The following is a 15,225-nucleotide window of genomic DNA, read 5'->3' on the forward strand; positions in this document are numbered from 1 at the left end:
CGTTCTGATCAAGTGGGCACTCTGGGCACGCCAGCCCGATCTGGGCACGCTGTCTGCCTTCCAAAGCAAACAATGGTTTGCAGTGAACTCTTGTTCTGCACTCAGCACTTACTGGGCAGACACATGGCTTCCTCTCAAAAAGACCTTTCTTAGTTTGGTCCTGATATTTGGGGACAGCTTTCAGTAAGGGAGCACAGTGCTTCTGAAGCTGGATGTAACCGGTCCAAGGCCACCTGTCACTCCTCGAGCCAAATTAAGCTGAGTCCGGCTTGAATCATGTATGAGTGTTTATTCCAATAATGCTGGCAGCATGGTAGAGCAGCAGGTCACCCTAGAAATTCTGCTCTAACCTCTCCTACTAATTCTCTAAAACCCAGTTCTTCCGTTGGCATTCCTGAGGCAAACTCCCCCAGGGGGTCAGGGATCCAGGCACAGCAACCAAATCAAAGCTTGTGCTGTTCTTTGTTCTCAAAATGTATTTTATTTTCTGAGTCATGGACTCACTGGGCTTAGAGGAGTCTCTTATCTCTTTAAAGCCCTGTTTTTCCCCTTGCAGAATGTCCTCCAGATTCCCAGGGTTGTAAGAAAACCTCATCTATACGTAGCAAGGTGAGTAATTGTAAACACCTGTAGTCCTATTCTTATTCCATGCCCTCTCCCTATCACTCTAATAGAAAATGGTAGTTTTGTATCCACGCCAAAACAATTTAGTTGTACATTCCCTGCTACAGCTTCCAAAGGGTTTTCCCTTCTACCCCCTGTCCCCCCAGTTAAGGGGCTGGTTGATATAGTAAACCTCCTTTTATCTCAAATGCAAGAGGAAAAGTATTTTAGTTTACTTCATAGTGTGGAAGGGAAAATTCTAAGATGCTAGTGTATAGTATAAGGATAGCAACTATGCCACCATTTTTCAAAAAAGTCAGAAAACAATAAAATATACCTAAAGCAAAGTCTAGAAGACATAATTTGATTTTCCTTGATGATTTACAAGGCAATTAAGGGACCTGCAATGACTTAAGAAATACTCCAGCCCGACCGGTGTGGCTCAGTGGTTGAGCATCGACCACTGGTCACAGGTTTGATTCTTGTTCAGGGCGCATACCCAGGTTTCAGGCTCGATCCCCAATGAGGGACATGCAGAAGACAGCCGATCAATGATTCTCTCTCATCATTGATGTTTTTATCTATCCCTTCCTCCCTCCCCCTCTAAAATCAATAAAAATATTATTTAAAAAAAGAAAATACTGCTGTCATTGGTGTTGAATAAAGCTTAAAATGTGAAAATACTAGTATTCCTGAGCTCTCACATTTTCTTGATTCTAGAAAAATGGGAAGATTTAAAATCAGAGCAAAATTAGTCCCAACTCCTCCATTTGTTGCTGGTGACTTTGAGAAATTACTTAGTTTCATTCAGCCTCAGTTTCTTCATGTGTAAAGTGGCTATAGTAAGAACATCAGCCATGAAGCTGAGTAAGAGTGAATGGGAAGTGCTTAGTGTATAGTGTAGAGTAATTGCTCACAGTTAGATATTACTGTTATTGCTATTATTGCTATTAATAACACAGCCCATGATTCATTTGGTATCATGGTATTAATAGTGCTTTAACCTGATTTGTTTTCTATGATTTCATAATGAACATCCACTGACTTTGCTCTATTTTGTTGCAACTTTATTGTGGTAGTTGTAGCTGGGTAGACCTGGTAGGGTATAAGAGGTTGAAAATTTTTAGTGTGATGTCAAAGATATTTTGTATCCCGTCAAGGCCCCATGAAAACATTCTGAAAGACAAACAAGTTGAGAAGAATGCAGCCTTTCCCCGCCTTCAAGAACCTTGCAATGTAGTGAACACACTAACTTAAACACCAAAGAGTGAGAGGAATACTATCTGGAGATGAGCCAGGCCTTGGTGCTGAGTTACAGGAAGGCAGAGGGTGTGGGAGAGTTCCCTGGGGTTCACAAATGTCAAGAAGCTGCCCTGTAGGTAAACTGAATAAATGATCTTGGTCAAGACCAACATAGGGGCCCCTGTAGGGCCCACATTTGTTGGACTGTGATCAAGAACTGTTACCTTTCAATTGCTCAGTATGGCAAAACCACAAGCCATCAGTGTATGTTAGTAATAATGTGATTACTCATTGATCATAAGTAATTAATATTCAATAAACATTTATTAAGTGTAGTTTTATTTATTTGTCCAAACACCCAAAGAGGTTTAAAAATAAAAGAGCTCTGGCCAGTGTGGCTCAATCATGGAAAGGTCGCTGGTTCAATTCCTGGTCAGGGCACATACCCAGGTTGCAGGTTCGATCCCCAGTTAGAGTGAGTGTAGGAGGCAACTGATGGATGTTTCTCTTTCACACCGAAGTTTCTCTCTCACTCTCTCTCTCTCCTCCCTCTCCTTTCCTCTCTCTCTAAAAAAATCAATAAAGACATAGTTTTAAAATAATGTCAAAATAACAAAAGAAATGGGGGGGGAGCCAGGTATAGTGGTACAGAGCATGAACTGCTTCTCTCTCTCCCAAATGTTATATATGCTTCTCTTTCTAGTTGGATTATAATTACAAAGCCCATTGGAGTATCAACAAAGTCCGCCTCTCCGCCCTGCCCACCCCGCCCTCCGGCCCAGCCAACCCCGCTCTCCGGCCCCCACGCACTGCCCGCCTCTGCCCACAGGCCCCGCCCCCACGTGCTGCCCGCCTCTGCCACAGGCCCCGCCCTCCTGCCCCGCCCCCCGCTCACGTCAGCCCCGCCCTCTCGCTTCCACCAACCCCGCCCTCCGGCCTCCGCCGCCCCGCATTGCCCGCCTCTGCCCACAGGCCCCGTCCCCACGCACTGCCTGCCTCTGCCACAGGCCCCGCCCCCACGCACTGCCTGCCTCTGCCACAGGCCCCGCCCCCACGCACTGCCTGCCTCTGCCACAGGCCCCGCCCCCACGCACTGCCCGCCTCTGCCCACAGGCCGCCGTCCCCACGCGTTGCCCGCCTATCGACAGGCCCCGCCCCGGCCCCGCCCCCGCGCCTGGCCCCGCCCGCCGTGGGGGCACCTGGGAAGAGGCGGAGAACAATATGGCGGATGGCGAGGAGCCGTAAGTACCCGGGCAATTCGGGCACCGGCCGGGCTGGGTTGTGACTGAGCGCGGCGGTGGGCGGTCGCCGCCGCCACCCGGGGTCCCCCCACCTCCCGCTCCGTCTCCTCGCCCCCCGTCCTCTCGCGGCGCCCAGTGTGTAGCGTGATGCTGACCCTTCTTTTATTCTCTCTTTCTTTTAGGGAGAAGAAAAGAAGGAGAATAGAGGAGCTGCTGGCTGAGAAGTTAGTGCTGCCGGGAGGCCGGGGCCCTCTCCGGGGACCCCCGCCTCCCCTCTCCCCAGGCCTAGGGGACCAGCCGCAGCGGGCCCGGGGGGCTGGGAGCGGGGCACCGGAGCACAGGCCGCGCGGTCTCGGTCCCCGCCCGGGCCCGGCCGGTGCTGGACCGCGGGTCTGGGGACCCCTGGCGCCCCCCTTCCAGCGCCCCGCGGTCAGAGACGTGACTTGGGAAAGGGGCTCTCACGTGCACACAAAACGAATGCAGGCCGTTCGCAAACACGGAGCCAGGCTTAATTGCAGACTTTGAGAACTTTCTATGGTATCGGACCAAGCACTCGTGTCATTTTTGCAGAATAATTGGCTCCTAGAGGAGAGTTGGCTCCAAAGAACTTATTTAGCCCGTTTACCACCCGCCCTGCCGCTGTCGGGCGCTGAGCGCTGCCGCTGAGCAGGTGTAAACAGTGCCCGCCCGCCCGCACCTCGCAGCTCCCGCCGCGGGGCGGTGGGTGTGGCGACCCAGTCCGCCCGGGCCGGTTCCCACGGCGGAGCCTTAGGCTTGGGGTGTCGCCCTCCAGGTGGCATTGCATTTGCAAGGGATAGGCCTGGCGAGCTTCTTTCCACACTTCTTCCCGCCTTTCCTTCCCACTTTTGCTTAAAATGATAAAGTTTGCATCCTTAACACTGTTATATGCCAAGTATTGTACTAAGGCCTTTTATGTGGATTACCTCATCCTTACCCTAAGTAGCTAGAAAAATCTGTAGATGAGTTTTATGGCTGTTAAGTAATCTACTCAAGGTCACAATGCTAGTAATTATGGAACCAAATGAGCTGGAATACCAAAACCCAAGGTCTTTATTGCCAGGCCATAGTTATTGGTCCCTTTTGTAAAAATTGGATATTAATAATATATTTGAATGCAGAAGTTGTGGGGTTGTAGGAAATTAGAAAACTAAAAATCATTACAAAGTAGATAGAGGAGTCCAGTCTTAGAACACAGTTGTGGGATATAAAAGATTTCAAATGCTTATATGTGACATAATTGTAACCTAAAACTTTTTGTGTTCAGTGGCAACAAAAACCATTTCATAGTTTTTAAAAATATTCTTTTTTGAAAATTGGGACCTCTGTTTCAGATAAAAATGCGTGAAAAATTTCTTTCATCAAAGATCTTTAAATCACATCTTTCAAACTTGGAAAGGACACAGGAGCTAGATGTGAATCATCACAATTCTGAAAGTGGAATTACATATTTATTTTCCTCTTATAACATATTTCCTGACCCAACTGTGTTGAAGGAACAGATTGGGGAAGTTTGCAATGATCTTTTATAAATTTCAAATGTATAAAAGCCTATTTCTCACTGATTAAACAATATCCTAAGTTTGATTTTGGCTTGCTTTAGGAACCCAGAAACAGGCAGACTGATTTATTTAATCAAACACATGCAGTTCTTACCTTTAAATAATTTATAATAGCCAAGAAAAAAGTTAAAAGCTTAAGCATAATCACATTAAATGATTCCTTTTGTATTTGGGCAGGTGTGGTGTTGCCTTTTCTTTTGGGGAAGCCATAGTAGTTGTAGGTGCGGTTTTCTTTCATACTGACGTGTGCGGCTGAATTTACTGTGTTCTGTGCAGAATGGCTGTTGATGGTGGGTGTGGGGACACTGGAGACTGGGACGGTCGCTGGAACCATGTAAAGAAGTTCCTCGAGCGATCTGGACCCTTCACACACCCTGATTTCGAACCCAGCACTGAAGTGAGAAACATTTATTTTTATTTTTAAATAACTCCTCTAATAGTTTTATTTCAAAAATAAGATGCTTTCTTTTTCACTTGCTCTCATAGTAAAAATACTAATAAAATTGTGTAAGTTATCTTGAAATACTAAGTTGAATACTTGCAACTGGTTTTATTTAAATGGCTAATATTTAAGTCATTTTTACATTTTTTATGTAATATGTTGACTTTCTTTTTAGTAAAAAACTTTATAATCTCATTTAAAATTCTAACTTAAATTTTACTTTAAATTTTAGTTTAAAATGATTTCTGAGAAACTCCCTTTTTAGTTTTGCTCTTAGAAGTTACTTTTGATAGGAAGATATGTATGCTTGTTTAAATTTTGGAATTTAATTCAACTGAGCTTCTTTACTTAGTATTGAGTAAAACTAATTGCATGTTAAAAATTATATGAGTTCTGTGAAATAGGAATGGAATTTTGGACAGATAGTATGTTGACTTAAAGCAGATGTTCAATTAGATAAGACTTTTTTAATTACAAAGTAGAAAAAGTTGCCTTTTTAGTAAACTTTTATGTCATTTTTTATGTGTAAAGGGGATACTGTTTTGAATTAAAAATATTGTGCTCCTGCCGAAGCCAGTTTGGCTCAGTGGTAGAGCGTCGGTCTGCAGACTGAAAGGTCCCAAGTTCGATTCCTGTCAAAGGCATGTACATTGGTTGCGGGCACATCTCCGGTAGGAGGTGTGCAAGAGACAGCTGGTCGATGTTTCTCTCTCATCGACGTTTCTATCTCTCTATCTCTCTCCCTTCCTCTCTGTAAAAAATCAATAAAATATATTTAAAAAAATATTGTGCTCCTCCTAGAATTAAGGTACAAACTCTTGGATTTGACCAGTGTCTCATCTGAATTACTTATCACTCCTTTAGTCTTTGGGCAGAATTGACAGTGTTTTGCTTTTTGTTGGATATATCTTTCCTGTGCTTTTAAATTTTATTTTATTTTTTTGCCTGATTATTTAAGATACTTTCGTTAAGTGATTGTTTCAAATTGTATTTCTGTTAATATACAACTTTCTAAGAATTTGTTTTTTTTCTTTTTGGAGACCTTTAAACACCTTGTGCAGTGTTTGATCCCCAGTTCTTAAGATTTTTATACTTTTCTCTTTTTAGGAAGCCAGTTAAATAATGAATTTTATGCTTTTCATCACCTTTCAAGATAAAAAAAAAAAAAAAAAAAAGATAACCTTTAACTAGCCATAGTTTTTCTTTTTTCTTTTCTTTTTATTATTATGTAATATGTTTTTATTGATTTCAGAGAAGAAGGAAGAGAGAGATTGAAACATCAGTGATGAGAATCATTGACTGGCTACATCCTGTATGCTCCCTACTGGGGATCAAGCCTGCAACCTAGGCATGTGGCCTTGACTGGAATCGAACCTGGGACTCATCAGTTCCCATGCTGATGCTCTATCCCCTGAGCCAAACTGGCTAGGGCCATAGTTTTTCTTTTTAGAAATAACCTTTAATTTTATACAGTAAGAATCAATGTAAACACATTGAAATTGAAATGCTCTGAAATCATTAGGCTTATAGAATTTCAGATTCTACCTTGTTCATAAATTTAGAAGTTTATTAAATAGAAAGTCTGCTCTTGATCTTCATTTGCGTTTTTCATAGGAACATCAGAAATTATGGCTTATTGTATTATGTTTTTTATAACTAGGTTTTAATATGCCTTTTCATTCTTTACAGTCTCTCCAGTTTTTGTTAGATACATGTAAAGTTCTAGTCATTGGAGCTGGCGGCTTAGGATGTGAGCTCCTGAAAAATCTGGTAATATATATGTAAATAAGTGTGTATATATACATGCATGTGTATATAATGTGTGTTTTTTCTCCTTTGTGGTAATTTTCCTTTTCTGTCATACTAGGAAATTTCTTTATTATGATTATTAACCTCTGTCTTGAGCTTTGTTTGATATGTTTAGCAAGTCAGCTTCCAGACACTCTTAATTTTAAAGTGCTCAACATAAAGTCATTGATAGACATTCTTGTTTTCTTCTGTGCTCTTTATCAAAGAACTCTCTGTGCATCCTCTTGCAAAGCATTCATAATTTTAAAATGCAATTTGCAAGTATTGATTATTTCTTTTTCTCCTTAAGATAACCCACTTGGAGAGGGCATTGGCTCATGTTATATTCTAGTAGGTGGAGATGTGGTTCTGAGAGGTGGCTTACCTCGCTGTTTGGATGACAGTGATGGGCCGGGAATCTAACCCAGATGATCTGTTCTTAGGTGTTGACTGAACCATGTTAATTTGCTTTTAACAACTATCATTTTAAGAGGGTACTATTTAGTGAAGCTATTTTGTATACTGGTTTGAAATCTATAATTTGTGATTTAATTAATTAGTTTCATTGACTTCTGATAACCACAAAGTAGCTTTTTTTATTTTTGACAAGTATCAGTTTATTTAACAAAGATGGGTGGTAGGAGAGCTGATTGAGAGCTGATGTATGCCAGGCTTCTGCTGATGTGTAGAAAAGTGGAAATGCTAGAGTACACTCCTTAGAAAATGGAGTAAAAGAACCAGATAAAAAGTCAGCCATGTTGCTAACGTTTAAATTAGGGGTGTCGAACTCAATCAGAGAAGGGGCCAAAATCTAAAATCCAGCCTAAATCGCTGGCCGAATGGTTTACTGAACAGTCATAAACTGTCATTGTGATGGAAACGCAGTGGAGTGCAGTGATGACAGCGCGGTGCGGGCCACATTGCAAGGCCTGGCGGGACGGATTTGGCCCGCGGGCCTTGTGTTTGACACATGTGGTTTAAATATAAACAGCCATGTTAATTTTGCTAGGAAGCACTAACATCACTCCTAGTGAAACTGCAAAAACTTAATACACTTCATGGTACTTAGTGCTGTGCTGGTTCTGTGGGGATCATCATGGTCTCTGTCCTTAATGAATATGAAGTTTCAGTGGGGAGACAACTCACACAAAATAAATAGCAATATGTCTGATGTACTCTGTAGGGTGCCCAAATGTCAGTACCTTCCCAGAGTTCTAGAAGGGAAGGGTGGGTAGTGGTTCTCATAGGCATTGCATGCACATATTTCCTAGTGCTTAACCTTTTCCATTTTGAAGCTGTTATTTGCAAAAAGGAGATACATACTCATTTTAAATGTAAGGTAATTGGAGATTAGATCTGAAGAGTAGTCCTCAAGCAGCTTTAGGTGGCCATGCTATTTATTGCATTGTAATACACTCTTACACAAAAGAAGAAAATAGGGTTTTTAATTTTATCACTTGTTACAGTGGTGCCTCACACAACGAACTTAATTCGTTCCAGGAGCAAGTTTGTTATGCGAAAAGTTCGTTATGTGAAATGCGTATTCCCATAACAATACATGTTAAAAAAAATAATTCGTTCTGTAGCATAAAATATGCTAAGATGACATAAAAAAAGATAAATTTTTTGTTATTATTTTTATTTAGATACATCTAAAAACATAATTTTTTTAAAAAAAAACACACATTTTTTTAATTTTAAGACAGACTAAGTAGAGTCTACCAAATCTTGCACATCTTCATCCATTTTCTGCTTTTTGGCCGATGGTTTCATGAAAAACCTGTCCAAAGTCGTTTGTTTTTCTCTTTTCTCCAACATCTGCCGGAAATAACGGACAAGAGTATCGGAGTAAAGATCGTTGATCCTGTTTGCTTCAGCTGAATCCGGATAGTGGGCATTGGTAAACTCCTGAACTGCTTTCCATTTGACCAGGATGTTCTTGATGTCAGCAGTTGGGATTGGTTGGTTGTTTGATTGTTGCTCCTCGTTATCAGATGACGCTTCCCTTTGAGCATTGTCCTGTTTCATTTCAACAGAAATCACCTTCCTGCTTTTTTTAGAAGCCATGATATAAAAAAAATATTGAGTTTAACTTAAAAGGACGACTGCCGTGATACGTGCGTGATTTAATTCGTAATGAAGAACGATTGCCGCGATACGTGCTTAAGTTAAGCGCAGTGACTAACGACTGCCTGCAGTGCCTGCGCGGAAGGATGCAATACATCGGCAGCGATCGTGGAAGCTCGGGCGAAGCAGTCGTGGAAGCTCGGGCGACTTCGTTGTGTGAAACGAAGTTCGTTGTATGAATCATGAAATGAAGTTCGTTGTGTGCAGCGTTCGCTGTGCGAGGCGTTCTTTATGCGAGGCACCACTGTATTTTGCTTATTTCAGTACATAAGAGATACACATCTTTTTATAAATTGTAAGCCCCCCAATGCTCATTGTTAAAAAAATGAGTATGACAATATTATTATTATCATTATTATTTAATTGATATTTAGAGAGGACGGGGGACAGAGAGAGAGAAACATCTATGTGAGAGTGAAACATCAGTCTGCTGCCTCTTGCATGCCACCTGTTGGGATCAAGCCCACAAACCAGGCATGTATAGCATTGAACAATATAGACAGATATTTGTGGGGCTTACATTTTAGTGGAAGGAAAAAGATAAGTAAAATATAGTATGTCAGATGATAATGTTTTGGAGCAAGGAAAGATGAAATATAGGTAGCCTGGTCGAAAGGGAGTGGGCTCATGAGGTACAATTTGAGCAAAGAGGTGAGCAAGGACGTTCTAGACAAGAGGGAACAGCAGGTGCAATAGCTGTGAAATGGGAGCATGATGGTCCTGTTCAAGGATAGCAGGGAGGTCCTTACAGCTACAGCAGAAGTAGGTAAGGGAAGTATTTTTGGAGGGGATATCAGAGGCAATGGGAGATGGCGATGTTTGAAATTAATACCACAAAAAGGCATTGGAGGTCACTAAAAGAACTTAGCCTTTTTCTCTGGGTCAGAATGTCTGGGGAGAGGTTTAGGCAAATGAGTTGACAGGATCTGACTTGTAACCAGGACCATTATGGCTGATGTGTTTAGAAAAGCTGCAGGAAGAACAGAGGAGGAGGCTGAGGGCTGGGTGAAGGTTGTTGCCGTCATCTAGGCCAGAGATGACTGACGTAGGACAGGGTGGAAGTGTTGGAGGTTTGAGAGGCAGGCAGAAGATAAAGTCAACAGGATTTGCTACTGGTTTGGTTGTGGGACAGGAGAGAAAGAAGAGTCAAAGATGACAACAGGGTTTTGCCCTGAGCAACTGGAAAGATGGACTTAGCATTCACTGACATGAGGCTGGAGAAGGACAGATTTGGTGGAGTTGGTGAAAAAGACGGTTGAGTTTGATTTTGGAAACTTTAAGTTGAGATGTCTGTTGGATATGCTTAGAAGATTGTCTGGGGGGGAAAAAAAGATTGTCTGAGATCACCAGAACTAAGCACAAGGGCTGTCAAGAATCTAGCCAGTAAAGCAGGAGGAAAACTGAATGTGGTAAGTACAAATCCTCAGGCGTGTAGGGACCGAGTGAGGAATGTGTTCTTAGGAATTGATCCACACAGTGTCAAATACGAGTACTTCAGACAGGTCAGGTCACTGGAGGTGGCAACACTGGTGACCTAGACAAGTGCTGTTTTCAGTGGAACGGTGAGAGGGGACATTTGTTTAGAGCAGGCGTGGGCTGATAAGGCCCACGAAGTCTTTTAGTCTGGTCCTGCCAAGGCACTAGGGATGAGTTAATTCCATGTTTGACCAAATATAGCAGGATAGTTTTTAAAAATACATATATTTTTAATGATTTCAGAGAGAAAGGGAAAGGGAGAGAGAAACATCAATGATGAGAGAGAATCATTGACTAGCGCCTCCTGCATGCCACACACTGGGGATTGAGCCTGCAACCTGGGCATTGACCGGGAATTGAACTGTGACCTCCTGGTTCACAGGTTGATACTCAACCACTGAGCTCCACTGGCTGGCTAGCAGGCTGATTTTTAAGTTGTAATTTTGTATGACCCTCACATGATGCTGTAAATATCCACATGGCCCTTGGCAGAAAAATGGTTCCCCACGCCTGGTTAGAGGATAAGCACCAGAGAGAGTTTGAGAAAGCAAGTATAGACTTGCTTGGTTATAGACTAAAACAACTCTTTTGAGGATTTCTTGTTACCATAGGGGCAGAAAAAGTGGGAAAATTATTAACAAGTGATTTAATTTGGTCACACTGACCAAGACCAGAAAAGTATAATTAATTAATGAAACTTATAATTTTTTACCCCATATTTTGCTTCTGGTAAATTTGAGCAGTGGTTGTATTGTTAGAATGCAGGACATGATCACTGACACACAAAAGTTTTTTTCTAGCTGCTTTGATTGCTTTTTTTTATTATTTTTAATATATTTTATTGTTTTTTTTTACAGAGAAGAAAGGAGAGAGATAGAGAGCTAGAAACGTCGATCAGAGAGAAACATTGACCAGTTGCCTCTTGCACACCCCCCTACCCGGGATATGCCCGCAACCAGTGTACATGCCTTGACCGGAATCGAACCTGGGACCTTTCAGGCCGCAGACGATGCTCTACCACTGAGCCAAACCGGTTTCGGCTGATTGCTTATTTTTTATTTATTTATTTATTTATTTATTTATTTATTTATTTTATTTTTTTAAATAAATTTTTATTGTTCATATTATTACAAATGTTCCTTTCCCCCCCCTTCTCACCCCAACCTGTGCCCTTTCCCCACCCCCCATTGTCCTCATCCATAGGTGCACAGTTTATGTTCACTCTCTTCCCACATCCTCCTCTCCCCTTTTCCCCAAGAATAAACAGTTCACTCCCCTTCCATACCTCTGATTCTATTATATTCAACAGTTAATATTGTTCCTCAGATTTTTTTTTTTTTTTTTAGTTTCCTTGGTTTTTAGATTCACTTGTTGATAGTTAGGTATTAGTTGTTCATAATTTTTATCTTTATTTACTTTCTCTGCTGAAAGAACCCCCTTCAGCAATTCATATAATTCTGGTTTGGTGGTGATGAACTCCTTTAGCTTTTTTTTATTAGTGAAGCTCTTTATCTGACCTTCGAATCTGAGTGATAGCTTTGCTGGATAGATTATCTTTGGCTGTAGGTTCTTGCTATTCATCACCTTGAATATTTCTTGCCATTCCCGTCTGGCCTGCATGGTTTCTGTTGAGAAATCAGCTGACAATCATATAGGTGCTCCTTTATAGGTAACTACCTTCTTTGCTCTTGCTGCTTTTAATATTCTCTCTTTGTCTTTTGCTCTTGGAATCTTAATTATGATTTGTCTTGGTGTGGTCCTCTTTGGATTCCTTTTGTTTGGAGTTCTGTGTGCTTCCTGGACTTGTAAGTCTAATTCTTTCACCAGGTGGGGAAAGTTTTCTGTCACTATTTCTTTCAGTATGTTTTGATATCTTGCTCTCTCTCATCTTCTGGGACCCCCATAATTCTGATGTTGGTTCGCTTGAAGTTGTCCCAGAGGTTTCTTACATTATCTTCAACTTTCTGGATTCTCTGGCCTTCTTGCGTCTGCGGAGGAGTGTCTTCTGGCTCTTTATGTTCCAAATCTTTGACTTGATTCTTGCGATCTTCCATTCTGTTTTTAGGACTCCATAAAATATTTTTTATTTCAGACAATGTATTCTTTATTTCTTGTTGATCCCTTATTATTTCTAGTTGATCCTTTTTCATATCCTCATAGGTCTTGTTTATTTTATTGGACTTTTCTAAGAGATTCTTGAACAACCTTATAAGTGTGGTTTTGAACTCTATATCCAGTCGCTTTTTGTCCTACATTTCTTTCGTTTGTGATTTATTTGGTTTAGACATTTTCGAAGACAGCTTTTCTGATGGGGCGGGGTTTCAGGGTGGAGCCTACAGCCTTGGCTTCCGTCAGCCCCACCCTATGCGACTCCTGAGACTCAGGGTCCTTCAGTACTTATTGCGAGCGCCTCTGAGAGAAAGGTGCCCTCGATTTTCGCCTGCTGCCAAACTGTCTATGCTCTCCCCCAATGAGTCTGGTATTGGGGTTCAGTTCAGTTGGTAGTGGGATTGGAGGTGGCGTTCAGAGCAGTCTGGAGCCCCTGTCAGGGCAATCCCACTGCACAGCCGGCCGGCCCTTCTCTGCGCGCAGTGTGAGCGCCTCTGGGACCTCCTTTCGCTGCTTCCCCGGAGTCCCGCCTTACAGCCCGGCTCCCTATGGATGAGCCTGGGTCCCCGGGGTCTGGCCTAGAATTGGGGTTCAGAGCAGTTGGAGCTGGGCCCAGCACAGTCGGAGCTTTTCTCTCCTTCCTGCTTGGGACCGCCAGCCAGGCACTCGGCCTCCCTCCTCTCCGGCTCTGTCTTCTCCGCGCGCGCCGCGTGTCTCCGTACCTTGGGCTTTTACAGCTCCTCTGCGCTTCCTTCTGGTTTTCTCCTTGCTTCTTGTTGTAGAATTTCCAGTCAGTCGACTTTCCTGTAGTTCTGGGTAGTGTCCATTTTATATTTTAGTTGTATTTTGTTGAAATTGTGTGCGGCTGCGGCTAGTTGCCTACCCGAGCAGCCATCTTGGATTCTCCTGATTGCTTATTTTTAAAAAAATACATTTTTATTGATTTCAGAGAGGAAGGGAGGATAGAGAAATAGAAACATCAGTGATGAGAGAGAATCATTGACTGGCTGCCTCCTGCACGACCCCTACTGGGGATTGAGCCTGCAACCCAGGCATGTGCCCTTGGCTGGAATTGAACCTGGGGCTCTTCAGTCCGCAGGCCAACACTCTAGCCACTGAGCTAAACGAGCTAGGGTTGATTGCTTATTCTTGACTCAGTACTTTTGTTGTTAATCCTCACCCAAGGATTTTTTTTTTTCATTGAATTTTAGAGAGAGAGGAGGAAGGGAGAGACTGCTGGGTAAGGAGAGAGAGCGAGAGCAAGAGCAAGAGCGAGAGAGAGAGAGAGAGAGAAATATTGATTGGTTGCCTCCCACATCTGAGCAGGTCAGGAGATCAAACCCTGCAATTCAGGTACATGCCCTTGATCAGGAATAGAGCCCAAGACCCTTTGGTGTTCCGGCTGACACTCTAAACCTGGAACCACAATAGCCAGGGCCTGACTCAGTACTTTTCAGCTTTTTCTTTTACATGTGCTGTGTGTGTGTGTGTGTGTGTGTGTGTGTGTGTGTAACATATGTACCTTATAATAGGTATTTCTGAATGGTACATGCTTAATGTTATATAAACTAAGATAAAGCTTGTATGAATTGCTTATAATAATATTCTGAAAAAAAACCTAGTAAATGCAATTATTTAATGAGATTAGTAAAATTAAAGTGTCCAGCAGTAGCAAAGCAATAAACTTTACAGATGTATTTATAAGATTATAAAACAACTGTAGAAATTTTGAATTGTTCCTTTTTGGTTATAGACTAAAACTGAGTATTTACACATTTTGACTTTCCAGGGACATAAATATTACATATGTTTCACAAGTCCCTTTAACAATTGAATACGATTATGCAGAATTTATTATTGAGAATTTATAGATTTAGGACTACATTGAAAATAAATGTCAATTTTTTCGAATGTGAGGGAATTTCTACTTAATTGGATTTCTTTATTTCCACAGGCTTTGTCTGGTTTTAGACAGATTCATGTTATAGACATGGACACTATAGATGTTTCCAATTTAAATAGGCAGTTTTTATTTAGGTAAGTTTTAATATCCTAACAGAAATTTCCAACAGGTTTATGTGATTTGGGGTTGATTGTGCTCTGAAGACACAAAGTTCAGCCTCCTCCCACTGGTGATTTCATAAGAGAACAGCAGCTGGAATAGTAGGCTCTAGTGAGATACATTGGTGGGGACATGGGAGCCAAAATCTGAGTGGTGACTCAGGGACAATGAAGTTGTGATGGAATTTGAGCTGTTTACAGGGGGAAGGAGATGAAGAATAAAGTAGAAAAAGCCAGGAGCAATTGAAATGGAAGAAAGGGATAATTAATTACCTTAGACATACATGAAAGACAGAGTCCTCTAGGAATGGTTTGTTAGAGAGACTTTTGAGAACTGGAAGTGGCATACATATGTAGTTCAGAGGAAAAGTTCATTAATTTTAGTATGTAACATATAGGGGTTTGAGTGGCTAGATAAAAGTGTCTGTTAATTAAAGAATTACAGATGTGGAGAGATAATGAACTACTCTTCTTTTTCTAGTTATTAGATTACTGACAGTAAGCAATCAGTTTGTCCTGGATTTGAAAGGTGAGGTTAGGTTAGCAGAAAAGATAA

The 15,225-nt window shown here is 41.9% G+C and overlaps 1 protein-coding gene across 4 annotated transcripts in view; it reads left to right on the plus strand.

The window, feature by feature from the left end:
• The first annotated feature begins 2,975 nt into the window (after positions 1-2,975).
• Positions 2,976-15,225, plus strand: part of UBA3 (ubiquitin like modifier activating enzyme 3) — a 29,665-nt gene continuing 17,415 nt past the window's right edge. The window contains exons 1-5 of one of the 4 annotated variants that reach the window (XM_036430572.2): positions 2,981-3,086; positions 3,269-3,310; positions 4,943-5,063; positions 6,798-6,878; positions 14,563-14,645. In XM_036430572.2, the coding sequence (XP_036286465.1) occupies positions 3,067-3,086; positions 3,269-3,310; positions 4,943-5,063; positions 6,798-6,878; positions 14,563-14,645 (347 nt within the window). In that variant the 5' untranslated portion in view covers positions 2,981-3,066. Of the gene's footprint in view, positions 3,087-3,268; positions 3,311-4,942; positions 5,064-6,797; positions 6,879-14,562; positions 14,646-15,225 lie in introns of all 4 variants that reach the window. The other 3 variants (XM_036430573.2, XM_045578943.1, XM_045578944.1) reach the window with 3 other exon arrangements.

This window comes from Pipistrellus kuhlii, unplaced genomic scaffold (genome assembly GCF_014108245.1).
Source record: "Pipistrellus kuhlii isolate mPipKuh1 unplaced genomic scaffold, mPipKuh1.p scaffold_m20_p_11, whole genome shotgun sequence".
NCBI lineage: Eukaryota > Metazoa > Chordata > Mammalia > Chiroptera > Vespertilionidae > Pipistrellus > Pipistrellus kuhlii.